Consider the following 27,430-nt stretch of genomic DNA (forward strand, 5'->3'; position numbering starts at 1 on the left):
AGCAACTCAAAGAAGTCCAGACGCTTTTCTTTCCAAGCTCCTTAGACTACGATGACCTGGATGACTGAGAACCTTCACAGACATACTCCGGTGCAAAAGTGTGCCGGTAGTGGTCAGATTGTGTCTGCTCTCCCATGATGGTCACTTCTCACCGCCATGAGCTGCTTCACTTCTTGCCTACCAGCATGTCCAGCGATTTGGCTGGACATGTGCTGCAGCGATTGTGAAGTGGAGCCAGCAGCTGCCGAGAGTCCACTACTGCTGAACCTTTGGATGGCCGACAAAAGGGATCTTCCGATGTTTTCAGCTAAATCGCTGGACGTGCTGGTAGACAAGAAGTGAAGCAGCTCATGGCGGTGAGAAGTGACCATCAGGGGAGAGCAGATACAATCTGACCACTACCGGCACACTTTTGCACCGAAGGTTTTCGTAAAGCTTTTATTTTTTGTATTTCCGTTGAGCCGTACATTAAATTTGCATGTTAGCTAAATATTCAGTTCTCTGTAACATTTAAATTTAACATGTAGAATATAATATTTAGATTTAACATTTAGATTTAGATTTAAATATAATATTTAGATTTAACATTTACCATTTAGAGTTAAATATAATATTTAGATTTAACATTTAACATTTAGATTTAACATTTGGATTTAGATTTAAATTTAATATTTAGATTTAACATTTAGATTTAACATTTAACATTTAGATTTAACATTTGGATTTAGATTTAAATTTAATATTTAGATTTAACATTTAGATTTAACATTTAACATTTAGATTTAACATTTGGATTTAGATTTAAATATAATACTTAGATTTAACATTTACCATTTAGAGTTAAATATAATATTTAGATTTAACATTTAACATTTAGATTTAACATTTGGATTTAGATTTAAATTTAATATTTAGATTTAACATTTAGATTTAACATTTAAAATTGTGTTTTAAATATGAAAAGTTACAAATATTTTACTAAATGTTGTAAAAAAAATGACTCGAACAAACATGTTTTTGTAAGGTTTTGAGCTAAATGTGGAAAAATGTTGCCGTTAATTTCAGCATGTTTCACTTTACAAACGGCGCCCCATAGTGGAGAGGTAGACTTTTTTTTCAAACTTAAAGTGTAATAGTGCAATCAGTGATGGTTTAACACTGAGATCAAGTTTTTAGCTGCTTCATTTTATGACATGCTCAGTTCTTAGAGCGCAGTCACAGATTAAAGGAATTAAAGCAGAACCTTTGTACCCTGCTGCCTTCACTTGTTAGATATTAAAAGAGGTGTTCAGTGCCATAGCAGCCAGACAGCTAATCAGCTACTGAATAAAATGCCAGCTATATCTTCACAAGTTCTTTCACATTACAACAAAACCTCACAATTTAATGTAATTGGATTCAGTTCTTGCAAAAACGGACACTCTAATGCAGGCTGTAACCTCTGCTTTACTTTTTCAACAGTTATTAGACCAACAATTATTTCTCCTTTTTTCTATGGGAGTCAAAAAGGCCACTTATCTACAAGGCCAAGCTTCAAGTGGCAGCAGCTCAATATGTCGAGAGGTCAAAATCATTTTAACTTAATGTATTTAATTTCAAACTGATGCAACACCATCAATATCCAGTAGCTCCGAAAGTTGCTATAAGTTTGCAAGGATCAACTACATGCAATGATAAACCTCAGGAGCCCTGTAAAAGTACTTAAAAATGATTACAGGAGCCACATCAGTACATCAGTCAGATTTTTTTTCTGTCTTTCATCACAAAGCAAACACAAATAAACAACCATCCAGGCTTTTAGGAAAACATTATTACCAACAAACATTTATTGCACAGTCAGATTTAATCAGTGCAGTGTAATTGGTTTAAAGGTACAAAGGACAGTCTTTTTTTTTTTATTTAATAGGAAAAAGAATATTGTAGTTGTAGATATACACTGATTAGTGGGTAATTGCATGATTAATGGGTAATTGCATCTTCCAACAAAGGGATCTTAAACTTAGAATTAATCCACTAAAAATCCACAGGAGCATGGACGGCTTGTAAACTGCCATGTTGCTACACCATCTTGAATCCAGTGGTTGAGATGGACATCACCATTCTGCCTAATTGTGTTTTATGTCTGTGGCTGGAGACATAGTGCGCCAAAGGCCGAGGACAGTCAGCAGAGTAGACATGCGACACTCCACTCTCAGGTTAAACAACCTCATCATTTTAAGATAATGTTAGGCCTTAACAAAATCACACCTTCCCACACTCTAAGGAGTTTAAGCAGTTCAGACTGATATGAGGCTATGTGAAATGTAAAAGCATCACAAGTACATTTCAGTGATAAAGATATTTAACTGTATTTAAATTTGTCAAACATAAATAAACCCCCAAAACAGTGTTTCACAACTTGCTTGGCTTTTAGACAGAAAACCTGTCTCACTGTCAGACCTCCTCCGCCTCATTGTGCACTGCATCAGCAGAGACACGCTAATGCTGACTGAGATCACAATGCTATATTTATTTGTGGTGAGGATAATTGGGTTTGCAGATGACTCAAAGCGCAAAGTTTCCTAGTACAAACATGCAGGATGCCTTTTCTTTGTGCTCTCGAAGTGCTCCAGGAACTGGTCATTCTAAACTGGCAGTAGGTGCGGATGTGAGTGTGTGTGCGGTGCCTCTCGTCCTCTGACAGCTGGGATAGACTCCAGTCTCCTTCTAAGCCCCAGGTTGAGTGTTTGAGGTCATGGATGGTTAATTGTGTTTGCCTTAAGAGGTCCGGTGAACACATAATTCACATTTTAGAAGTTAAAAAAAGACCTATTACGGAAGATAAAACACTCATCACTGTCTGAGACATTGTCGCCTCGCTGAATAGTGTTATAATGCGTGTCACTCAGTAGTCTCTTCTTAAAATTAGGAGGCTCATGTCCCATGCATCTTCCAAAATATACACATATGCATTCCTGCTTCATTTCCTTTTTGTTGCACAGGTTCCAATTTTGCCTTTTCTATCTGTTTCTGAAATCAAATAACCAGAAATATGTCTAAAATGTATGAGTTCCAAATGATGTGATGTAAAAAGAAAGTGTGTCCCTATTCAGATGCAAATATAGTCAATTATAATGCGGTGTATCAGCAAGGCATATTCAGCAGTATTGATTGGGGGAGGACTTCTGGCCTGCTAACGAGGCGTGCCTGAACGCATCACAGTCTGCAGACCGATGATGTCAGTTTACGAGATGTAGGAGTCTCTGCATCACCATGTGTGCCGACACAGTATAGGCCTACTGCTGACCGTCAGCGGGCAAGCAGTGGAGAAAGAGGAGGGGAGGAAAAGTGTGTTTACACAGACGGCAAACTGCCTGGGGAATCGTAGGGGAGAGGAAGTCAGCCGGCTCTGTGTCTGCCTGCTCCAACTTCCTGCTCAGAAAAAGAAAAAGCACAGGATCCTATTTCAGTCCAGCACAACTCCTGTAGACCAGAAGTAAGCATGGAAAAACAAGGAATCACACAAGCGTCGCCGTAAACTTTTTCGGAGGGACCAGACCGAGCCGGAGATCGCAGGTAAGGTCAAAAATAAGCGGGCGTCTTTCCGTGAACAGCGCTTTGTTGCCTGATTGGTGGCTTGTGTGTGAGAGAGAGAGAAATAACGCATGCCGAGTCGGGCGAGCGGCCGTAATTGCGTTTCAGTTAATTGTCTTGGCTGTAAACACGTTTGGTTTTTTGTTTTCTGCTTCAGCTTAAAGTCTTAAGGTCGAGCTGGTTTCTAAGTTTCTACACAAGAATGGCACAGATTTGGGGTCAGACAGAAATGTATCGTCTTCCGGTGCGAGCAACATCTTGAAAATGAGTCAGTGGGGCAGTGTAGTGATTCAGACCTCCGTGCGTAAAAGTGAGTGTAACTTTGCAACTGAGCAAAGAAAAAGAAAAGGGAGAGGCAAATGAAAAAGCAGTGGAAAAAAACAACAACAGAAAAATAGCCTCAGAGTCATTAAAACCTGTTTTCAGATGCTTTTTTCTTGCGGGTCCCCCTGTTGAATTTTCCACCGCCAGTGAACAGGAAGAGAGCAGATTTAGTCATGGCTAAGTAATGTCTGCATACACCATCTAATCTCATTAGGAGTTTCCGTTCAGCCAACACACTGGATGGCTTTGTGCACACGCGAGACTTCTCGGGGCGAGCATCCCGCAACAGGGCTCGTCGTGCCCCGACCAAAACCACCACAATATCCCCCAGATATTCTTAGAAAGACTCCTAGCACTATTTCATTTGCGGTTCTCACAGTGACTTGTTGCCTCGCTGCAGAGCTGAGATGTGGGCTTTTTAATTTCTGTTTTGCTAGGTTTAACTCTCTGTTGTTTTTTCCTGTAGTGGGTTAGTTGTACTATATTTAATAGGTTATACTCTATGAAGCTACTACTGAGGTCTGACCTGCTGCAGCAGCAGCATGCTTAGAGCATCTCGCAAAGCGGAATTTTCAAAGTCACACTGTCCTAAATTGCAGATCTGCCTGCTCAGTGGCCCCTTGCTGCAAGCGGAAAGCTTTACTTTCTAAAGTCGAATTGAAGGCTGGGTGTAGAGTGGGTTAACGGGTGGAGCTGTGAAAAAGGGGACAATGACGTGCTCTTTTGACCCTTATCCCTCTGGGAATTTTGTGGGAAGTGTGGCAGGATCAGGGAAGCACTCCCCTGCTGTGGGATCCCCTCTCCTCGCCATTTGTCCTTGGAAGTAGAATAGGAGGAAGTCCTGACTTTGACAGGTTTGTAGTTTCACATGGCAGATAGAAAACTCAGGGGATGGCTTGTGTCGGAAATTAGTTCAGCCCTCTCTCTCTGCCCGTCCTTTCTGGACAAAGATAAGCAGCGGTTGAAAATCTTCTCCATAATCTCTGTTTTCTTTAGTGGCTTGTCATTTCAATTTCATTCATATAGCACCAAATCACAACAGCAGTCATCCTAAGATGCTTTATATTGTAAAGTACAGAGCGAAACCCCCAACAAACAAACCACCCCATTTGAACAAGCGCTTGGCGACAGTGGGGAGGAAAAACTCCCTTTTAGCAGGAACAAACCTCCGGCACAACCAGGCTCAGGTAAGGACAGCCATCTCCCGTGACCGGTCGGGGGGTGATGGGAGGAAGACACGATAATGAAATGAGAGCACAGTCCTTTCCATCAGTATTCAGACTGTATTATGTCAAAGGTCTGCTGTAATCATCTCCAAAAAAGAAGCTTTACATCATTCACAGTTATTTGTTGCATACTGGACTCCTCTGTTCATTCTCCACCTAAAACAAGCCATTTAACCGCCTTGTGTTTTTTTTTTTAACTTTCTTCTTCTTTCTTGGCTTCTCCGCACAAACAAAAGATTTGAACTTGAGTTGGGTGAAAGTTCTGTTTTAATAGTTAGACCTTCATGACATCACAAAGAACCAACAACACTTTCGTCTCAGAGGGTTTTTTTTTTAACGGAAGCTAATCTCATTCTTTGAAATTTTGGCCAAAAAAAAAAAAAAAAATCCAAATCATGTAAACGAGAGTAGCGATATAAACATGAGTGAGATTAAAACTAACGTACTGAAAATCATTCGTCATCAATCACATAAAAATAAAAAAATAAATAAAAATGGCCACCAGTTTCTCCTAAGGTGATGTCTCACCATGTTATCAGATAAACGCACTATTCAGAGTGACACAACTACCGAGAATAGCAGCGCATCACCTTACAGTAAAATTCTGGCCTTTGTTACTTGAACTATGACTTAACACATCATCTGCTTTATTGTCAGTTTCTTAGTAGTCATGTGATTTAATTTTTGTATTTTGAAATCAAGCAGTCATTCGAGCTCCGCTCTCGTCAGAGCTGTGGGGACAGAAACCCCCACTGCCGTTACTAGCATATGAGCTCCTAGCAGGCAGGCAGACAGGAGCTCCGAGGCTGCACATTCCTCTATTAAAGGAATAACCCACCCCGGGCCCGTCGTACTTCCTCTGGAGAGAGGGCCAGGTTGAACCGCAGCATATTTCTGGCTTGAGCTGTTGTTAGCCCCCCCCTCCCTTATTTTTTTCTCTCCTGTGGCTCCTGCTGCTGTTACATTACACTACACTCTTGACACACACTGTTCTATTCATTGGCGGTCTGCTCTTTCTTGCACCACATGTTGGAGCTCAAACAGATCGGCCCCTCTTTAGCCAGTAACTTAATTTAGTCTGTGAGCAATAAAACACAGTGGCAAGGCAGAACTGAGAAGGGGCGGGGGGGATAAAGGGATTCTATTTAGATGAAATGTTGGGTTGTTTTGTTATAAACAAGTTATAAATGGACCTAAAGTAAAGTGTAAAGAGGGACTTGCCTTGTTCCCCTCCAAAGGTTTAATTTGTGTGCTTATTCTGTCACTGTGGCACCAGGCAGGTGTTACACACGCCAGTAATTTGGGTGCTTTTTCAGTAACGGCTCGCATCTGTTAGCATGTTTGGTGCTACTCTCCACACGCTGACCTAATCATTTGTGCGTCTCGCTGCAGGAATGGACAGTGCCATCACTCTGTGGCAGTTCTTGCTGCAGCTGCTGCTCGATCAGAGTCACAAGCACTTGATATGCTGGACGTCCACAGACGGCGAGTTCAAGCTCCTCAAGTCGGAGGAAGTGGCCAAGCTGTGGGGGCTGCGCAAGAACAAGACCAACATGAACTACGACAAGCTGAGCAGAGCCCTGCGCTACTACTACGACAAGGTTAATTAAAGTGATTCTAGTTGCCTCTCCATAATAGCACAGCTAATCGTGTGACCGCAGCTGCTGTGATAGGTTAGCCGGGAGAGGAGTGTGACGCCACGACACATTCTCTGTTCTTCCCTTTAGACTCACAAAATCCCCTGATAGACACTTCTGCTTCCTCTTTCTTGTAAAGCGCACACACAGATCTGACTGTGATGTAACAAAGCACTACTTTAGTGTGGCCCCAAACACTCCTCTGATATTCTATGTGTGTACCTGGTTTGTTTTTCATAATGATCTTATCGCGGTGAATTGTGTTTGCATGTTTTGCAGAACATCATCAAGAAGGTGATTGGCCAGAAGTTTGTTTATAAGTTTGTGTCCTTCCCTGAGATCCTTAAGATGGACCCGCAGGCGGTGGAGATGGGCCTGGCTTCGGGAAGGCTTCCCCTTCAAGAACAAGAGGCCCAGGAGCTGGAAGTGGAGGAGGAGGAGGAGGAAGCTGAGGAGGAGGCCCAGAGGAGGACCCTGGCAGCCTTGGGGGCACAGCAGTGTCGGAATGACTACCTCCACTCGGGTCTCTACTCGTCATTCAGCATCAGCTCCCTGCAGAAGCAGCCCGAACTCCTCCGTGCCCTGCAGGAGCGTCAGGAGGAGCAGCGCTCCGTCATCCGCTTCGGCACCAACGCCAACGAGAGGAGCTCTCCTCCCTCAGCCAAGCCCGAGTCCTATGTCTCACCGGGGCCATCTAAACTCGCCTCTCATTCCCCCTCCCCGTCCTCTCCTCACACTCAGCGCGGCCGGAGCCCCGCTGCTGAGGAGGAGGAGCAGGAGGACTCTGACCAAAGCGCTCAACCCCTCAATCTGTCCTCCGGGCACAGAGGGCGAGCCCTGCAGCCTCCTGAAAAGAGGAGCAGCAGCGGCGGTGGCAGAAGCAGTTCTCTTAACAGTAGCGCTAACCACGGAGATGGACTCCCCCCAAAAAGCAAAAAGCCTAAAGCTCTGGAGATTTCAGCACCGCCCCTGCTGCTGGCAGGGAGCGACATCGGCTCCATCGCACTCAACAGCCCGGCGCTGCCGTCTGGGTCACTCACTCCGGCCTTCTTCACTGCACAGGTGAGCTGAGCAGCAGAACTCTACAGATGCTACAATGACACTAGTTCCTCCCTCATTTCTAGACATGAGTCATATGTTGAGTCTCAACTGTGATTATGTGAGCACTTTGAGGACTAGTGACTCATTCATTGAGTGTCAAGGTGCTTTCCAGCATTTTGCCATCACATTGGATTAAATACGATTTGATCCCTAATTTAAGATCTAACACTTCACTCACACCTAGGATTGCACTCTTCATCTTGCTACAACTTTCCCTTCTCACAAGCACTCAGTCGCTCCCTTTTTTCCCCTCTTTGTGATTTAACACAAACCCAGTAATCTCACTCCCTGCCAGACCACAGCTGAACGATACAGAGTCTGATAATAATCAATCTCAGAAAGACGATATTTCTGCCCGTGATGCCATCAGTGCCGTCCCCCCTGAGCGGTACTGTGGCTGATGATTGAACACCAGAGTATGACATCAGCGTCCCCAAAGCCCCTTATAGCGCTTTCTATATTTAGTCGTGCCTTCAAAAAAGGTTTTTGCGCAGTTTAAAACATCATTAAAATATTTGTGTGATGTTTAGACCAAGTGCCGCATTTCTGTGTGGCAGTAATGTTTTGCTTTCGTCTGCCTGTGGAGCCATTGTTTTTTTTGTTTGTTTTTTTTCAAATTTTATTTTCTGCCACAAGTTTAGAGCCAAATTCATCGAGCTACAGCATTTTGGGATTATACCAAAAGATCAAAACGGCCCACGGCTCCGGCACAAGCACCAACTTGAGTTTCATCATCTAATTTAGTTAATCGCGTGTTTGTACTGGAATTGTTACAAAGAGAGAGAAAAAACGAGCGCCACATCAGAGAGGGGTTCGTCCGTGCGTCGAGGAAGACTTCGGAGCTACGCTCACACCGCCCGCTGACAAGGGCTGCGTACGATGAGATCAGAGGAGAGCGAGCGATTTACGCAAATCTTCGGTGAGTCCAACCTGCGAGAGGAGGGGAAGAGGCCCTAAGCGATGCCATATGCTCCAATAATTCCGTTAATACTCGAGCAGCAGGGCTGGGTCCCCTCGCAACACTGGCTCACTTCTCTGAGGTGACACAGGGGAAAGTAGGGGAGGAGGGGGGGAGAAGACTAGGGGAGACGGAAGGAGGGAGGGAGGGAGAAATTGATTTCATATGTTTTCTCTCTAGTTCCAAGTGCTTGACGACCACTGCCCCCCCCCCCCCCCCCCCCCTCCTCACATCACCCCTGTATTCGGGAGTAGAAACCACAGACTTCCTTCCTGCTTCGTCAGTTTGTTTTTCCAAACGCTGATACATGTCCGTTCACCATTTTCAGCATGTTGTGCATTAGCAAAACCCTCAGAGCAACATTCTCAATCCGCTGGTTGTGAGTTTTGTTTTTAATTTTGTCCCCACTAGTTTCTCTCATTTATATAAAGCCTCCCTCCCTGTGTGTTTTTCCCCCCACCCGTCAGACTCCCTCGGGTTTGCTGCTGGCTCACAGTCCGCTGTTGTCAGGCATCCACTTCTGGAGCAGCCTGAGCCCAGTCGCTCCGCTCAGCCCCGCCCGGCTGCAGGGCCACAGCTCCCTCTTTCAGGTAAGAAACACATACAGGTGTAGCGGAAGACAGAGGGACAAAAATAGCAGGAGATGAGAATAGAGGGTGTACTCAAAGGATTATTTACTGGTAGCGCTTTAAGCAGAGGAGGAAGTTGGAGAGGCTGCTGGGGCCAAATTAGTGCTTCTGCAAAAGCCTCATTGTTTCCAGCGGTTGATAAAAGAAAAGAGAGCAGAAGACCAGGGCAGGAAAAGCTTTTAGAGAGGGCGATTATGTGAGCTAGGTGAACCAAACTTTTTATTAAATGATTTCTAATGCTGCCCAAATGTTATGCAAGTATTTACCAGGAAGCTAACAGGAAGCAAGAAAACTTTTTTTGTGTGTGTGTGAGTGTTATTTGCAAAGCAGCAGTCACAAAGGGTTGTGAAACTAGTTGAGACTCAGTAAGCAGGTCCTGCAGAGGTGTCCTGTTTCAGAGCTTGTGAGAGGGAGAGGAAATCCTGTGAATACTTCCTGTTTGAGCCCAGGGGAGCCAGTCTGAACAGGGTGGACTGGTTTGAGAGCTGCTCCTCATTTATGAAACACACACACACACATTATACCGGATTCATTGTGCGTAAATAAGACGACTTCTGTTGTAGAGTTGGAGGGGAGAGAGACAAGAAGGAAGCGGCACAATGAATTAAAAAAACAAAAAACAAAACAGGAAACCAGAGCAGTGACAATGCAACAGTTCCTTACCGGAAAGCGGTTTTCATAGAGACTCCATCCCCTCCCCACTAACTCTGTCCCTTTCTCTTCCTCTGCAGTTCCCCAGCCTAATCAACGGACACATGCCTGTCCCCCTGCCAAACCTGGAAGGAACACCCTCCTCCCTGCTCCTGTCTCCCACCACTCACAAATCCTGATCCAGGATCTGTGGAAAATGCCGCAAATTCATCGTTCTCTTGTTGAAAGTTTCTCATCATAATAATCAGCAGCAGCAGCAGCGATCTCTTATTCATGATGTCAGATTTTGTCTCAGAAAAGCAGAGACAGTTATGTGACCTCACCTTTTTTTTTTTTCTCTTTTTTTTTGCACTTGACTTGCTTCAGATTCTGAGTGGTTGAAAGCACTTGGTAAAAGCCATACGCCACGATGTCTCAGAGACATCTGGCCTCTTTATGATAAAGAACAGCACGTTTCTACACTAGCCTGTCCGCGACGGACAGAAGCGCAGCTACGAAAGGCTAACCAGCCGCTCAGCCTGCGCAGAGCCTGGTTCTTTTAATCTTTAGAAAAAAGAAAATAAAAAAAGAAACAAGTCTACTTGTTAACAATGTGAAACTGATCGTTTCACTTAACGTGGTATTGTATGTAACGTATGCACTATGCTTCTCAGATAGTACCGGCTGTGCCTTGTTGTCCTGTTTTTGTTTTCACTTTATTTCAAAATCTTTTAATGAAGACGAGATTTCAAATGAATGAAAACCTTGTAACACTTACGTTCTTGTTTTTTTGGGTTTTTTTATACTGGACTTGGTAATACAATATGTATTCTGTATATTTTTTTTTGTATTGTGAAGAATGTCATTTTCAATAAACAAAGCATTGAATGCTTAAACAGAGTTGAAACTTTGTAGAGCAGCTGAAACAAACAAAAACAAACACTTTTGGTTTTAAACCTTTAGATTTAATTTTTCTTTACTCTGGAAAAAAAACTGAAATATGGGAGGGCATCTGCAATGAAATCCCACACCAACAAAAATTATTCACAAATAAAGAATATCATACAAAACATGTCTTGTAACACTGTTAAATAAGGGCAGGACTATAGCTAACGCTTCCTGAATTAGGGGTTCGGTGGCTGTTGTGTGCTTCCTCATAGAAAAGAGCAGGCATGCACCACAATGACAGAGGAGGAAAAAAAAAAAGATCTACTTTTACAGATGAGGGAGATGGGAATGGCAGACAGGTAAACCATGGACAATACACAAACAGGGCACTGCAGATTCCAACAGTGGGAGCTCATTTTTGCAGCTCCTCTTTGTAAGAGTGGAGAAAGAACGAGGACAGGAGGGTGATCAGTGTATTTCGTAGGTGTAACTATTCCTGTAATGCCCTAGTTGACAATCTGTGTTGCTCTTTCCCTCCTCTCTCTACTGCATTTGTTCATTGGTCACGTCAGAGACCGGAGCATCCCTGGAATGATATGCCAGCAAGTTGTTTGTTTTAAATGCACAGATCTACCAAGTTTTGTGTGCAAAAACATAATAATGTCAACAACAACAAAAAAGAAATTTCACATTAATCTCCGGCTGGGATAAAATGATTAGTTATTATATCAAAGCTGGCCTCGGAAAAACCTTCAGAGTAAATGGTCACATGTGATTTGTGCAGCTGAGTACAGCACCATGGCAACAGAGACAAGAATATGAAACCCCTTTGAGCTGCTACAGAAACCTCCCTCCGTCTGTGTGCCTCACACACCCACACGTCGTCCAGGAGCTTCGAGGTGGAGTTTTAATGTATGAAAATGGAAACGACGACCAATAAAAAAAAAAAAAGACAAAAAAAATATATCACCCACTTCAAAAAAATCTATACACATTGCATGTTCTCATTAAAGTGACTGAGCCTGTTAGAATTCTAGACAGTAGTTGGATTTAGCAGCAAATTCACTTGTCAATAAATATAGATGTACAGTGTACAAATGTCTCTCTGGAGCCAGTTTCAGACTAAACTTGGGACGGGGTCAGACCGTGGAAAGCCCCCCCCACCTCGCCAAAAAAAAAAAAAAAAAATTCTGGAGGGGGACTGAAGGTGACTACGACATTCCACGCCAACTCTCATCTCCGCGTTCTGATCCAGCGGCAAGACTGTACAGCCAGTATATCGTTCCCAAATAACTGTATCCAGTCCAGAGATTTTAAAACAGCATGCTTTGTCTTCTGCTTTTTCCATTGCCTGATGGGAAACAGAAAAATAAAGTCTTTAAATATCGATTCAGCTATTTTAAATGACAGAAATCTGCATTTTCCAACTATTCTGGGCCATTTGATAAGCAAATTGGAGTAAATCAATCCAAATAACAAGGTTAAAAAGTAACTTACTTATCACAGTGACTGCTATTTAACCTGTTCGGTGGGTTTGCCCACGAAGGAATAAACAATGGTATACACATTTCATTTTTAAATATCACCGTTATCGTGACATCCCTGCTTTGGTTGTATAAATCGCCAGGTTCCAGGTGCTCTGCGGTCATAAACAGGAAGTGTAATGTGGGCTACAACTTGAGCCTTTGTTAGCCTGTATGTGTTCACATTTCATGATCCTTCATAGATCTTTGCACTAGTTGTTTACAGTGTACAAATTTTACAAATACAGTGGTTTGGTTTTTTTAATTTACATGTGAGCATCAGTCTTTGAAGGACAGCATGAAATTTCAGGAAGTAGAATGTAACAAAATTTACGAGCACATGTTTAATTATACATGTGGCACTATGGCGGTTTAATATAGTTAATCCTCATAATGAGTTTATGCAGATTGTGGCAATTATGTTAAAGTATCTCAGCTTCCTCCATGAGCTGTGTCTATTTGGCCAATTGAGTGGGCCGTACTACAAAAACCTACGCTTGCACTTGTCTCTTTTCGCTCACTCGGTTTCTGTGCTTCCCACTTCCCCTCTTCTCGATTCTTTATTCCTCACCTGATTCGGGGTATGATGAGTTCCGATAGCCGGGATCTCTCTGCAGCTGCACCTCCTTCAGTGTGAATATGGATACGGCTGCCAAAGACACAGTCAGTCAGTGCAACAGAAGAAGAAGACAGTGTTTCTGTTACAAGGCTGTAAGTGATCCTCTCTGTACACTGCAATACCCTTCAAGTTGTACTGAGCGGATGGTGCCAAGTCTGCATTACTGTATCACCGTTTCATTACTCACTCTCTGGCAGCGTGTGCACACGTGGCCCCAGGCTCCTGAAGTATGGCTGCCTCATTGCTTCATCAGCAGAGATCCTCTTCTTCGATTCATACTGAAATTTAGGGCAACAAAAGTTTCAGCCATTAAAGAACAACAAAAGAACTGGCTCAGCAGCCTGCGGTCGCATGCGAATGTGTTGGCACGCCTTCGTGCGCTTCTTTCCAAATACACAGTCCTGACATAGCTGCAAAATGTGTCACATGTTTTTAGCGTCTCTTTAATTCCTGGCAGATATGGCGAGACTTACCTTTAGGAATGACATCAGCAGGTCGATTCCATCATTGTCCAACCTGTAGGTGTGGGGGAGGGGTGGGACAAGAGTTTGGAGGTGGAAAAAAGAACAGGAGGGATGGGGGGGGGGTCAGTAAAGGTGGGCTGACTCATGGATAGAGGCGAGTGTTAAGGAAGTCAAACAGAGTCAACTATTCCACAGGATTTCCTTACAGGAAATGATAAAGAGCACACGCTCCTAACTACACAAACCTCCAACACTCATGTCTAACTAAAAGCTAAAACAGCTCTGCTTACAAGCTCTCCTCTTATATTTGTGTCACAAGAAACACTTTTCCACCTCCAGTCATCAGACAACCAGGCAAGAGAGGTGAATGGAGGGGTAACGGTAAGGTTTATATAACTGCTCCATAAATACCTGAAACAACCAGCAGCAACACAGCCTAAGCTGGGACATGTTGCATCTGGTGTAGAAGTAAAGTTATTAAGATAAAATGAGAGAAAAAAGTATCAGGCTTACCTGGGGGCATGATTAATGAGGGACTGTGCCTTGTACTTGTGGAACTTGTAGGACTTGAACTCATCAATGGAGGATATTCCAGGCCAGCTGTCTTCTGTAGGAGTGCCTGTGGAGGGACATTTAATAGACCTTGTTAGAGCCCGCGTCAGCTGGATGGGGCTTTTTCATGGCGCCGCGGAGGGGGGACGGGGCTACATGCCAGGGTTAATGCGATTAAAGGCTCTGGTTAAAAGTCTGAACGCTCCTCTGTCAGCAGAGGGCAGCACTCACCTAGCAGCCTGAAGATGAGGTGCAGCTCATCCTCCACTGTGGAGCCTGGGAACAGCGGCCTGCCTGCAGCCATCTCATAGAATATACAGCCCACACCCCTGACAGAATGACACAAACAGGTGGGAAAGGTCACAAAGATGCGTCTGACTGAAGCTTAAACAGCAGCCTGACTCAACAGGTGTTCCATCTCTAAACCAACCCTGATGTTTCTCTCAATTGGAGATCGGAGAAACCATTTACAGCTGGATTGTCTTAACAGCGAGGCTGTGTCCATCAGCAGCAAAGTCTCTTTACACCTGCGCGCTAATAAGGGCGCAAACTAAACGAAATGAGCTCCAGACACCTGTGCCCGTTCCACAAATCACTGAAGTGGCAATTTCACGACAGAAAACCAATCTGAGAGGATCGCATCGGCCTGCGCCGTCGCTGTGCAGCCATACGGAAATAAGAGAGTAACCACGAGCATCGTTAGCGTTTCCTAATAGTTGCAATCCCCCCCGTCGAGCGAGGCCCACTCACCACATGTCGATCTGTGTGGAGTACTCGGAGGAGCCGAGCAGCACGTCAGGGGGCCGATACCAAAGAGTTACCACCTCGTTAGAGTACGTTTTAGTGGGCACAGACTTCGCCCTCGCCAGGCCTGTGGAGCAGAAATATGGACATATTGGAAAAATGTCATGAAATTCATACAAAGGAAGCTATTTAGAATACTCCAAAAAAAAAATTTGCTCTGTAGAAACATTTTAATGTAATGTACTGATTTTTTACCAAAGTCAGCCAGTTTTAGTTCTCCTCTGTCATTGATGAGCAGATTTTGGGGCTTCAGGTCTCTGTGGAGAACTTTCCGCCTGTGACAGTAGGCCAAGCCTCGCAGGATCTGGAAGAGGAAAATCTAAAGGAAGAGATTTTCTCGATCAGTACATATGATCGTGTTGATAAAGTTATTATAAAATAGTGGTGATTGAGCCTTGCTGCGTGTGGGAAGTTGGAGGCTAATCACTCACACACATTTTGGTCATGTGCCAAAATACGACGCGCTGATACGAGATCACCAACAGTACTGAGGTCTTGTATTTCTGTCTACTTAATGAGGATGTGGTTAACAAAAAAAAGCGACTGGTAACTGAAATTACTGTTAGCCAGGAAGAAAACAATTAGAAAAAAATTCACAAAAACCAGAATCACCAGGCCTCAAACGATGGATCCGCACCATCAGTATTATCTATGCGATGGAACAGGTGACCTTTAGCCTAAGCTCGCTTTACTTAAAAGTGCGAGACTTCATAATACATCAAGTAAAATTATATGGACCCAAATATATATGTATGCTTAGTTGGGGTTGTTTTTTTTCTGTCCATGAACTAAAAACTCTAAAATAAAGAGTTAAAAAAAACAGTGGTGTTCAGCAAAGTAATATATTGCAGATGCACAATCATGAATGAAATTCTTTAATTAAATACTCTAAAAACAGGGATGTTTAAAGAAGGTTGCAGCAGCCCATTTTACTTATCCCCTTGGGTCTACACTTCTCCACCAGGGGGCACACTGACAATGCTTCTTGCACCCACACCAGCAGCTACAAACTCTTGACAGGTGATGAAGGTGCTCAGACCAGCAGGCAGCCTGCGGAGTCTCACCTTGACATTCTGCATGCTCAGGATGTTCCCACAGTCATCCATGTACTGCTTAAGGTCTTTGTCCTAGAAGAGAGGAAGGGCGTTAGAGCGGGGACGCTACAGGCACACAAACTGCAACAGTTGGTAAGCCTTCATACTCCGCACAGAGTCATGAATAATAATAACGTCAAATATTTTAATCTAAGCATCCCTGCAGAGAACATCGTGAGTCATGCAGGAGGGAGGCTGCAGAGGTTTTGCTGGTCTCACCAGGTATTCAAACACCAGTGTGAGCGACTTGTCTGTGTGGACGATGTCGTGCAGCGTCACGATGTTGCCGTGCTTCAGGTCCTTCAGTAGAGACACTAAGAACACACACGCAGAAAAAAAGAAGAAGAAGAAGACGACAGCTGTTACAGCAAGGGTGTGATTACACTCAGCTTATTTTTTATTCTCTCAAAGTAACATTAACCAACATTTGCTTTACTTCTTGCTCTGATGCCTCTGTGTTCACGCTGATTAAGCCAAGAGAGGTTTATTTATAAATCCTTCAATCTTACAAAAATGTCTGAGACTTACAAAGAAACCTTATCTGGCTCAAATTAATCAACAAAGTCTCAAAACAAGAGTGTGCTGCCAACACCGCTCTCCATATAAGGTCGCATAAAACTGCAAAATAAAAGAAGAAAATGCCTCCAGTTCAACCCCAGTGAAGGATCCATATAGACTCTCAAAGATGACAAACTCAACGTTTTTTTGTGAAACGTGCTAAACCTGGTGATGAAGAAACTTGAATAAATACATTTATCCATCTAAAAAAAACACAAAGCACCGTCAGTGAGCGCAAACTGAATTTACTCAAGCTGCCAGAAGATGACACTGAAATACAGTGTTTTGCAAAACTCTTAAGCCACGGCTCATTTCTTTACATTTGGTAGGAAACTGGGAAATAGGTGCAACGATTTATTAAAAGTATAAATGGAAATGAGGCGTATAAGGCATAAAGAAAGTTTGTAGAATTGTAAGTAATCTTCAGGAAACGTTCTTTCTGAAAGACATCCAAAGCTCTTCTTTGGATGTTGGCTGCCTTGTATTCAATTCTTTGTCAATGCTTGAATAAAGCCGAGGTCAGTCTGTGACTAAGTGTCGCGTTGTGTGATTTTCTGTCCAGGTATGCTTTCACTGCACTGGCAGAAACAAACACTGCCAGTCAGGCACTGCACGATCAAAATCGGACTTTATTTGCATTCGTAATTTCACCAATTTTGACAAGATCTCCAACATCGCTGTCTGAAACGCAGCCCTGATTCATGGCAGCGTCTCCAGTGTGTTTTACAGATGGATGCAGACACTCCTGACCTTCTCTGTACATACTGACAACGACTTGAACCAAAAATGTCAAATTTGGTTTCATCACTTCGTACGACGTGTAAGTCAGTGATTTTCAGTTCACTTCTTGTGTAATGTGGCATGCCACAGCATTTTCTCACTATTCTTCTTCTTGACAAATAGCTTCTTGATAGCTCTCCGTCCACTGAGACCACGTCTGATGAGGCTTCAGCAAACAACAAGCAGGGCCAGATGCATCTCTCAGGTCATGTGACAGGTCTTTGCTGGACTGTTTTCCTATTTCTTAAGGATATGACTTCAAAATTGAGTTCATCTGTTGTAGACACATTTTTTTAGGTCTATCACTTCGTTTGTCAATCACTTGTGCAGTTTCCTCAAATTTGTTTTAATCACACTGCACACCACATAAAGAGTTTTAGGCTAATAGCTCTTTGGGAATCACCTTGTTGGTGCAAAAATATTATTTCAAGCATGTTAAACTGTGTAATCTTTAGCTAATATCTAAGTGTAACTAAGTGGATAAAGATACGATTTAAAATCGGTCCTTGCTAAGTTGTCTGTTATGTGCAGACTCGGCTTGTGTAAAAATTCCACAAAATTCCAAATCTACCAGTGTCTGCTCGTGCTGGGATATATTTACAGACCTGACCACCTACAGGCACGACCTGTATGTTTGTATTTGAGGTTGTTTTCTAGGAGCATTTATTCTAAAATCTGCTTTTCTATTTCAGTTAACTAAGTTGTTTTTTGCACTCCATCTTGCTGCAGATGTTCAAACGTCACTGTTCAACGTAAAACAAATCAGCTTATATAAGTAAAAAAAGTTCAAGCACTTATATTTGACTGCTTGGTGACCAAATAGCGTTCTGTGGCTAAAATCTTTTGTACCTTCTCGGATAGCCGTGCACGGTGCTCCTTCTTCATGCTCCAGTCTGATCTCTTTCAGCGCCACGAGGTTGTCTGTCAGCTTACTCCGCCCCTTGTACACAGTAGCATACGTGCCCTATACAGCAGGAAAAGAAAGGGGGGGGGGGGGGGGGGGTTCAGTGTTTCAGGTTAAAAGTAAACTCCACAACTGTGCCTGTGTGCACTTTAATCACTCACTATGAGAACGTTTGCACCTGGGGTGATAAGGAAAGGCTTTCAAGGTAAACTGTGCCACATACCTCCCCCAGTTTGTCCAGTTTGATGTAGGTCTCCAGCTTCCCAAATCCAATTTCTGACTGGAGGGAAGAAAAGGACAAACAGCATTAATGAGGGTAGTGTCTTTATTAGCAGTGACAGGCTTACACACACCAGGACAAATCCTCATGATGGCCTTGCAGCATCACAGAGTGGGGCGTGGGGGGTCACACAACCAAACCAGCATCCCGACTAATTGCTTGTGACAAAGACCCGATGGCTTTTTACAACGTGTCTATGGGCGAGTCGAACAAACAACATGTTTTCATTTATATTTTTGAGCTAAATATATAATAAAAAAATAGCTAGTTTCAGTTTCTCTAATATTTGGATTTTTCTCCGTTTCTTATGTGTGCTAAGAAAAATATTTGAGGTTGTGAAGAAATCCCATACGGTTGTGTCATTTTACATCATATTTTCCTACTCTCATCATTTAATATACCAAGGATTGGTTGATCAATTGACCCAATATTCTCCACGATAAATAATAACTGAAACAATCATTACTTCCACGCATAATAAATCACTAAACGCTTCACAACTATTCAGTTATAACCAGAACACACACAAACTACTTAATAACTGAGCTATAACTGTCACTGCTGCAAGCCAGCATCTTCACAAGGCTTAAACAGACCTGTGCACTGGATAAAGACCAGCGCCAGAAAAGCTGAGAGGTCTGACAGCCAATCATCTGAGCAAATCCAGTCAGTGCTTTTGAAAAAACTCTGCAAAGGGGTGTGTATGCAAATAAAGTTGGGCCTGGGCGAGGCCGAGTGTTACTTACTCCTCTGTTCTGCTTTTGACAGATGCACAGGACAATCGTTCAGGCTCGTGACAAAAATGAGTGCTGAGAGGATGAGCTCTGATCGGCTGAGGATAAGGTGTGAACTCTGACGCTCTCACTTCTGTTTCTTGCTGCATTTAAATAAAACATTACCCTCAGAGCTATCTTTATCCATGTGCAGCCACTTCCTGACTCTTGCTCTGCTTCCATTTCTCTCATTCTGGTCCACCCCTGATTCTCAAATTAGCACTCTTCACTGTCGCTTTTGCCAAAAGAAAGAATTTAGTTTTTAATGTTATTACAGTTTTATCTGCAAAATGCTATATGATGAACCCTGAAGCAAATATGGCTCTGCCTTTTAGAATTTACTACTAAAAACTCCCAATAATGTAAAAATCAATAAGCAGATCTTTAATGATCTGTGACACAGAATGTTGTACTTAAAAACTGACACACTGCTAACACCAACAACATTAATTAATGAATACTTTTGGGGAAATTAATTATTTATTGAGTTTATGGTGTCGTGGTTATTCGGGTGACATGAAGAGATCACTTATTCAAGACCCATCCTCAAGGGGTCATGAGCTAGTGTGATCACTGTGGCAGGATGGCCACTGAAGCTGCAGTTATGGTTGATGCACTCGCTATACAACAGATATGCAGTCATCAGCTGCTTTTGTTAGGTACACATGGTCAACTGAATGTTATCTATTAAGCCAATCACATATCAGCAATTCAGTGCATGTAGACATGTACAGGATGACTTGTTGAAGATCAAACTAAGCATCAAAAGGGGAAATAAAGGTGATTTAAATGACTCTGAATGTGGTTGCTGGTGCCCGATGGGCGGGTCTGGGCATTTCAGAAACTGAAAGCTGAAAAATGCCAGCTGAGGTTTTCCTGCACAACCATCTCTGAGCTTACAGAGAACAGTCTGAAAGAAAGAAAATATTCAGTAAGCAGCAGCTTTCTGGGAGGAAAGGCCATATTGATGCCAGAGGTCAGAGGAGAATGGCCAGACTGCTTCGAGCTGGTAGGAACGCGACAGTTACTCAGGTTATTACAACCGAGGTACGAAGAAGCGCACAACAAGTGGAACCTTGAAGCAGACCGGCAGCAGCAGCAGAAGACCGCACCAGGTCCACTCCTGTCAGCTAAGAACAGAAAACTGAGACTACAATTTTCATTAAATGGCCAAGAAAAGTTGTAAAAACCTCGCCTGGTCTAATGAGTCTCAACTGTTGCTCTGACGTTTGGATGGTGGTGTCACAATTTGGTGCAAAAACATTAAAGCGTGGATCAATTCTACCTTGTGTCAAAAGTTCAGTTTGTGTCACAGTCACTGGATATCTAATAGATCACCTTAACGTAATGGAAAAGGGAGATTCGTATCATGGATGTAGCTGACAAATCTGCAGACATGCTATCATGATGTGATGCTATCATGTCAATATGGACCAATGCCTCTGAGGAATGTTTCCAGCACCTTGTTTAATCAGTGCCACAAACAATTAAGGTAGTTCTGAAGGCAAAAGAGGGCCAAACCCTGTACTAGATGTACCCAATAAAGTGGTTGGTGAGTGTATACTCACACTTCAGGTGTGCTTGTCTCACCTTCTCCTGTTCGCCTAAATGATGGATTCTGCAGAGCATGTAATCATTTCCAAGTGCAGCCGTTGCTCTCTGTGCCATATGGAAATGCACTGCATTGATGTGGCTTCAAAAAGCTCACAGGGTTTGTGCCTCCAGCCCAACCTCACCGCCCACGATGTGCCCGACAGGTTACAAAACTTGGGAGATGCACAACAAGCCAGTAGTTGTGCCATCACTTCTGGCTTGCACCACACACAAGGACGACTACAGCAAGAATAAACCTGCTTTCCAGTGAACCACACAGGGAATTTCTCTGTGTTTCCATCTTGGCCCAGATTCCTAGGCTTGCAATGACTTTGATGACTAAATAAATGAACTAAATGCACATTTTACTTTTAACCATTTTGTCGTAATTTTTCTCAACCAAATTCCAAAAATAAGGAGAGTATATTAGCCAATGTGTCTGTGAAGGTTCTCAGTCATCCAGGTCATCGTAGTCAAAGGAGCTTGCAAAGAGAAGCGTCTGGACTTCTTGAAGTTGCTTGAAGATGTTTCACCTCTCATCCGAGAAGCTTCTTCAGTTCTGTCCTCTCTGTCCAAAATGTGAAAATTGGCACAGAGAGGACAGATGGTTTGAAAGAGGAGTGAAAGAAGCCATCTATGTCCACTGTGAGCGACCATCTTTGAACAGAGGCAGGGGGTTTACGACACCAACTCTCTGCCATCTATAATCCAGTTTTGAGATCCCTTCCCAGACGCCTTAACGCCCACTCACATCCTGGGCCATCTGACCTCAGGAATTCGCATGATAAGATGGGGCCAGGTTTCACAATGAACACACCCGAAACTCTGGCTGATTGGGACCCACGCCCAGTTTCCCACCTTGGCTCAGGCGATTAGAGGATCATCAGGGGGTCCTTTTGTCCCTCTGTGGGGGGTCACTCCCACTAGGTTTATATCTGGGACTCTCCACCATTTGACCTTAGAACTGAAGAAGCTTCTCGGATGAGAGGCGAAACGTCTTCAAGCAACTTAAAGAAGTCCAGACGCTTCTCTTTGCAAGCTCCTTTGACTATATTAGCCAATGATGTGACCCCTGCAAGTCCAGCTTCAAGGTGAAGGACATGTGCAATAGGCCGACTTCCTGTTTACAGTATCACTCTGCACTTGTCTCCTCTCTGACAACTTGTAATTGTCTCCCGTGTGTTTTCAGCACCTTCTCTCTTACTTCTTCCCCTCTAATCCCTCTTGTTCTTCTCACCAGTGATGCTCTGCGGGAGCGTCGGCTCAGCGGCTGGTCGAAGGGTGGGCTGCTCATTTGAAACTTCTCCAGGTAACCGTCAGGTATCCGGATGTCAGCTGGCAGGGACAAACGTTTGTTCAGGTCCTACACAAAAACAAGAAAACTCAATTAAAAAAAAAAAAAAAAGTCGGTATATCAACCTGAATGAATAAACAAACAAACCCTTAGCAAACAACATAATCTCTGAATAAATACCTCTGATTGGATACAAAATGGCAGAAACCCAAAGTAAACAAGCAGAATCTGTGGGTGTACTTTAGGCCTCACCGGTTAACAGAGAAGCCAGTGTGGTACGTGCGTGTGCAGCCACACAGTGACAGTTTTAGACTTGTGTTCATGGTAAAGGCCGTATGTGGAGCCCTTAAGAGTTCAGGGTAAGTCTTTTTAAAGAAGTAAAACAAGCACAGAAAGCATGATTCTAATGATTCTTTATATAAAAATCCCTCAAACACACATAATACAATCAAACAGTTAAAATCTAACACCTGGATTCTTCCCATCATGCATTTCCTCTATTTGTTAGATTACTATTAATCCCACGTTTCTCTCTGTAAATCTACTTCCACTCCCTCTGAGGTAACACCGGACACCCCACTGCTTCCTCCCTCCATCTTAGCCAACACGCACAGAAGCAAAACGCAACCTCAACCTTTTTCAAATTTCAACACAAGTTCAGAGACAAGCTCATAAACCCGTAAACTGAAATTGACCGACTTCTAGAAGGATCGGTGACTTTCAGCCTTTGCGTTAAACGGTGACTGTGAGTCAGCTTTCTGCTCTGTGGTTGTTAACAGCAAACACATTTAGCCATGTGATCAGCTTCCAGGAAGTGTAGTCTTCATTAAAACTTGGAGCAAGTTGACATCCTGGTGCAGATTCGGCATCTCTATTGTTTTGTGTGCGTACAAACTAAATACAAACTCATAAAAACATTCATTTCAAGGCAATAAAGAGGTTTGCTTATTGTTTTAGCTTTAACTGTTCACAAAAACATTTTTAAGTAAAGACACCACAGCTCTGGATTCTCAAAAAGAGAAAACAAAAGCACTCTGCACATATCAACATAACAGGAACTCTGCTTGTCTTTATTTGTTTAAGAATATACATTAGATTTCGCTCTGCTGCTCTGTGGTTTCAGTGTGCAGGGCCAGGATTGGTGGCTTGTCCTCAGAGTAAGTGATGCCGTCCATCACCTGACCTTTGCAACCCCTCCACCCCCCTCCAGTTTGTCCAATCAACTCGTCCTAATCTGTTACAACAGGGGCCCATCTGGACCGTATTACAGTAATCCTCGTGATGTAATCCCAAAATGGCACTGCTTCCACTGCAGTCCGAGGAGAACAATCTGCTACCTGACCAGCCCAAAGGGACGTCCTCGCTCCTCCTCCTATTTTTTCTGCTCTGCCGTCCCTTCTCCAAGTGTCACAGTGGCACAGAGGGGACAAAGAACAAGGCCGCACACTGATTTCACTGTTGGATCACTTCATCAACAACAAGCCTGCAGTCAATCACTCTGTTCATTCAAACAGTACACTGGATTTGCTGGGCTGACAGAAGCTGCAAGTAGAACTGTGAGCGTGTCCAAAAAACTAAAAACTTTATCTGGCTGTGAAACAGTCACAGGAAGTGTGAGGTGTGCTGCTTGCAGACACGCTCAAAAAAGCAGCAAGAGGTGATGTATCATCTCTCTGTGTGGGCAGCCTCAAATGCAGCTTAACTAAACCTCAAGCATTTTTTTCCCCTCTACTCGTGCAGGTTTGCATGCTTGGTTTGTCTGTGCAGATGCTGCTATCTGCTTGTAAACTCCCACAGGGGTTGCAATCAAAGCAACCAATAAACAGAAGGAGGGAAGTGTGTGTTGTTCAATCAGAACTTTTCCTTCCACCCAGCAGCTAGTGTGAAAACATGTGGTTCAGTGGCATCAACTGTACCTATAAAAACACAAGACTATAAGGAAGCCCTTTTCCTTACAGTTTCTTTTTTTCCTCTCCTTTGACTCCTTTTATGTAAAACTGGAAAGTCTTTCTTTGCATTTTATATTATATTTTGTATTAACACAAAGAAAAATAAGTCTCTGAAAAAGAGAAAGACAGAAGGTGAAAAAGTGTCTAAAACAGTGATGCAGAAAAAGGAAATGAAAACTATGGATGGATATGAATCTATTTTCCTGTCATGCTTTTTTTAATATAATTTGAGTTGAGAATGGCGATGTTATGAAGTAACTCCTGCCACAGTTCAGGGGGAAAGTGGGCGGCTCGTTGCATTACTTTATGTCAGCTGCACGGCCTGAAGTCCTATTGGTAGAGCTTACGTTGGGCTAAAGGGACCAATTATTGGTTTTGGGAGGGATCGGGTCAGATATTGATTGAAACAGTAAAATGACATGTTACCTCTGCTTATATGTAAAGAATAAAACTTTAAACAGCTGTTTGACAAACTTCTCTATGATGATGATGACAATCCGTCACCATTTCCTTGCAGATATGAATTAATACAGATATCTGCGGATCACTGGAATAAATGAGTTTTGCAAAGTTTGATGTAGTAGTAGCGTGCTTGAGTCAAAGTAACATTTGTTTCTCAGTAAAAGTAAATCTACAATAAGTTAAACTGGACTAATAAAAACATACATAACAAGTTGTTTTTTATTTAAAGCAGACTTAATGCGCCCATCTTTGGCTCCACAGCTATATTCTTTGCCTCTGCTAGACCAGTTTTGAATGTTTAATAAGGCAAGGCGACTCTTTACCCATTGAAAGCCTACCAGGACTAACGCTTCACCCTCTTTTCTGAACTGAGCTCTTTGCGTCATATTTCAGGCCTGCTGTTAGAACAAAATTACAAAAAGGTGTGCATCAGAAGGTAGTGAGGCTGGCCTCGGCCTATCCAGCTACCCTATAAAAACTTGGAACCTTTTCAAATGGTTCATGGTTATTGAGTACAGAAGTCTTAAGTACAGAAGAGGTTGTCAAATGTTGTCTCTATGTGGGGAAGAGATAAGGCTAACTTTCTTCTGATTGGCTGCACCTAGCAAATAGATTGTTTGACCAACAGGTGGGTAGGGCACCTCCATGTGACATCATAATGATCCATGAGAACACAAAACAGGGGGTGCAAACACAAACACACATTTGTGTTTATTATTTGTTGTTGTTGCACAGGTACTCTGTGTCCATCTCTGTAATCTACAGTATGTGAAACAATCAGATTCATGCCACAGATTCTTCTTGTTGGCTTTGAACATACAGCTTTAATAAAGGAAACTATTTTGGAATCATGTTCATGTAGGAACAAAAATATAAATCAATGAAATAGAAAAGAATTACTGTTGTTAATATGTGCAGAAATAAACGCCCTGGATCCAAAAAAATACTTGTGGGAAAATGGAATGCCTTTTAGATAAAAGCAATTACAGTGAGATGTCTTCTGTAATGTGTTGAGATTATGTAACCACCGGAGAAACGCAATCGAACTGCCCATGTCTGGCTCTGTGTGTTTGAGAAAGAGGAAGTAAATCAGAGTGGGTGGATGTGCTGACGAATAAAAGATTCTTTAAAGTAGATTTCAAAACCAACTTGAGAGGAACATTACATGAAATCAGTCTGAACATTATGTGTGCGCTGCTCACATTGCAACAGGAGCCGAGGATTTGTGTATTTGTGCAGTGTGTGTATATGACACACTGCACAAATACACCCACGCCGAGTTACAGCACGGAGCTCACATTCGCGTCTTACAGATAGGTCTATTGTCATTTATCAGTGAAGTCATCGCAGCGCACGCTTATTAACAAAGTGGAATTTGAACCATCACACCGGGTGAGGAGATGTGTGGCAACACAGTCAATCGTCCCACTGAGTTAAGTGTAGGCCCTGCAGTGACTCACACTACAATATATCCACACTTTGCAAAGCAGAGAGGCTACACGAGGACAACGACGGAGCTCTGAAAACACAGAGCCAAATCTCACCTCCGCAGAGATGCGTCTGTTCCCTCTGTTCCTCAGACAAACACCCGTGGGCGACTGCACCTCATCAGAGGAAGTCCCGGATGCCTGGTCGCTCTCTCCGTCGGACCCCATCTTCAGGTTCTCGTGGACGATATCTGGAGATGAGCGAAGAGAAAAGTTTACAGAGAGCACGGGGGGTTGACAAATGGAGCAGGTCTGTAAAAACAGGGCAGGGTGCAACACCAGATAATGACTTCAACAGGAAAGAAAAACACTCTCTCGGACACTTTTATGACTCCCTCTTTTCTTATCAAGCTACTGGCTGTATCAGACAGACGATATACAAGAGGTAAATATTCTTAATGAGTTTGACTTAGATTTTATTTCAGTGCCACAGGCTTTATGAGACAAAGCCATACATCACGGAGTAATTTACCCACGCCTGAGAAAACTCTGCTCTCATTCATACACTATTGCAGCATTTTCATTCCCTCCAGGGGTTTTATTCATATTTTGAATTTGTATCTGGGCTGAAAATCCAAGTTGACAGCAAACTTGGTTTTCAGAGTCGTTATTTTTAGTTATATTTCTTTGCAAAAAGGACAAAAATGCGGCCACAAAAGCGGATAAATTGAAGTGCATCTTTGCATAAAGCAATGATTTCTTTGAGCACATGCGTGATACAGTTCCCTCAACAGAAATGGGTATGACAAGGAATTTAGGCCCAGCAGCAGCTCAACACCTTCCACGTATGGTCACAAAAGAAATCGTTGGCTATTTCTTCATTTCAAGCCAGAAATATAAAAGTCAAATATTAAATTTGACAGCAGGCAGGTTAGGCGTGACTCACCAAGGCGACTACCATTGCGAGGCATGACCATGAGAGAGCCTAGTCCTCCTCCGATGACGCTCTGAGGCCGTCTGAGCGGTGGCTTTTTAAAAGAGCCTGTGTACTGGTGAAGAAATGAGTGGACACTGTGGGCTGATGGAGGACGGCCGTTCCTCACAATGGGCTCTGCTGGAGAAGAAAGAGTTTGTTGTGTTTTTTTGATGATGACAGGACACACAGTATACAAGCACATATCAACAGATGAGAACAAAATACAAAAACCACAAAACAAAACATTGTAGTCATGGCGCTGAAAGAAAGTGGTATTAATGTGAACAAGACTCATCATGGCCAATATGTGATTAATGCACTTCAAAGCAATCCAATGATAAATTCATCCTGAGGTACTCTGACAATCTTATGTGTCGGATGATTTATCTTGCTGATTGCGTCACTACATAAC

At 43.0% G+C, this 27,430-nt stretch overlaps 2 protein-coding genes across 3 annotated transcripts in view; one reads left to right on the forward strand and one right to left on the reverse strand.

Moving 5' to 3' along the window:
• Positions 1-3,208: 3,208 nt before the first annotated feature.
• On the forward strand, positions 3,209-11,928 carry LOC147324925 (ETS domain-containing protein Elk-3-like). The gene is made up of 5 exons (XM_086299111.1): positions 3,209-3,555; positions 6,516-6,724; positions 7,040-7,822; positions 9,287-9,409; positions 10,180-11,928. The coding sequence occupies exons 2-5, from the start codon at positions 6,518-6,520 to the stop codon at positions 10,276-10,278; spliced, it is 1,212 nt and encodes a 403-aa protein (XP_086155237.1). The 5' UTR covers positions 3,209-3,555; positions 6,516-6,517; the 3' UTR covers positions 10,279-11,928.
• LOC147324926 (cyclin-dependent kinase 17-like) overlaps positions 11,022-27,430 on the reverse strand; it is a 36,331-nt gene continuing 19,922 nt past the window's right edge. The window contains exons 3-17 of one of the 2 annotated variants that reach the window (XM_086299108.1): positions 26,989-27,156; positions 26,160-26,293; positions 22,148-22,273; positions 18,488-18,544; positions 18,210-18,324; positions 16,242-16,336; positions 15,993-16,055; positions 15,124-15,247; positions 14,875-14,995; positions 14,356-14,453; positions 14,086-14,191; positions 13,582-13,624; positions 13,296-13,386; positions 13,061-13,138; positions 11,022-12,317 (exon numbers count right to left, since the gene is read on the reverse strand). In XM_086299108.1, coding sequence (XP_086155234.1) covers positions 12,280-12,317; positions 13,061-13,138; positions 13,296-13,386; positions 13,582-13,624; positions 14,086-14,191; positions 14,356-14,453; positions 14,875-14,995; positions 15,124-15,247; positions 15,993-16,055; positions 16,242-16,336; positions 18,210-18,324; positions 18,488-18,544; positions 22,148-22,273; positions 26,160-26,293; positions 26,989-27,156 — 1,457 coding nt within the window. In that variant the 3' untranslated portion in view covers positions 11,022-12,279. The remainder of the gene's footprint in view (positions 12,318-13,060; positions 13,139-13,295; positions 13,387-13,581; positions 13,625-14,085; positions 14,192-14,355; positions 14,454-14,874; positions 14,996-15,123; positions 15,248-15,992; positions 16,056-16,241; positions 16,337-18,209; positions 18,325-18,487; positions 18,545-22,147; positions 22,274-26,159; positions 26,294-26,988; positions 27,157-27,430) is intronic. The other variant, XM_086299110.1, reaches the window with a different exon arrangement.

The sequence above is a fragment of the Aulonocara sp. 'chitande type north' Nkhata Bay genome, linkage group LG7, assembly GCF_057382095.1.
Source record: "Aulonocara sp. 'chitande type north' Nkhata Bay isolate Kocher_YH1m ecotype deep benthic linkage group LG7, A_spYH_male_GT1.1, whole genome shotgun sequence".
Lineage (NCBI taxonomy): Eukaryota > Metazoa > Chordata > Actinopteri > Cichliformes > Cichlidae > Aulonocara > Aulonocara sp. 'chitande type north' Nkhata Bay.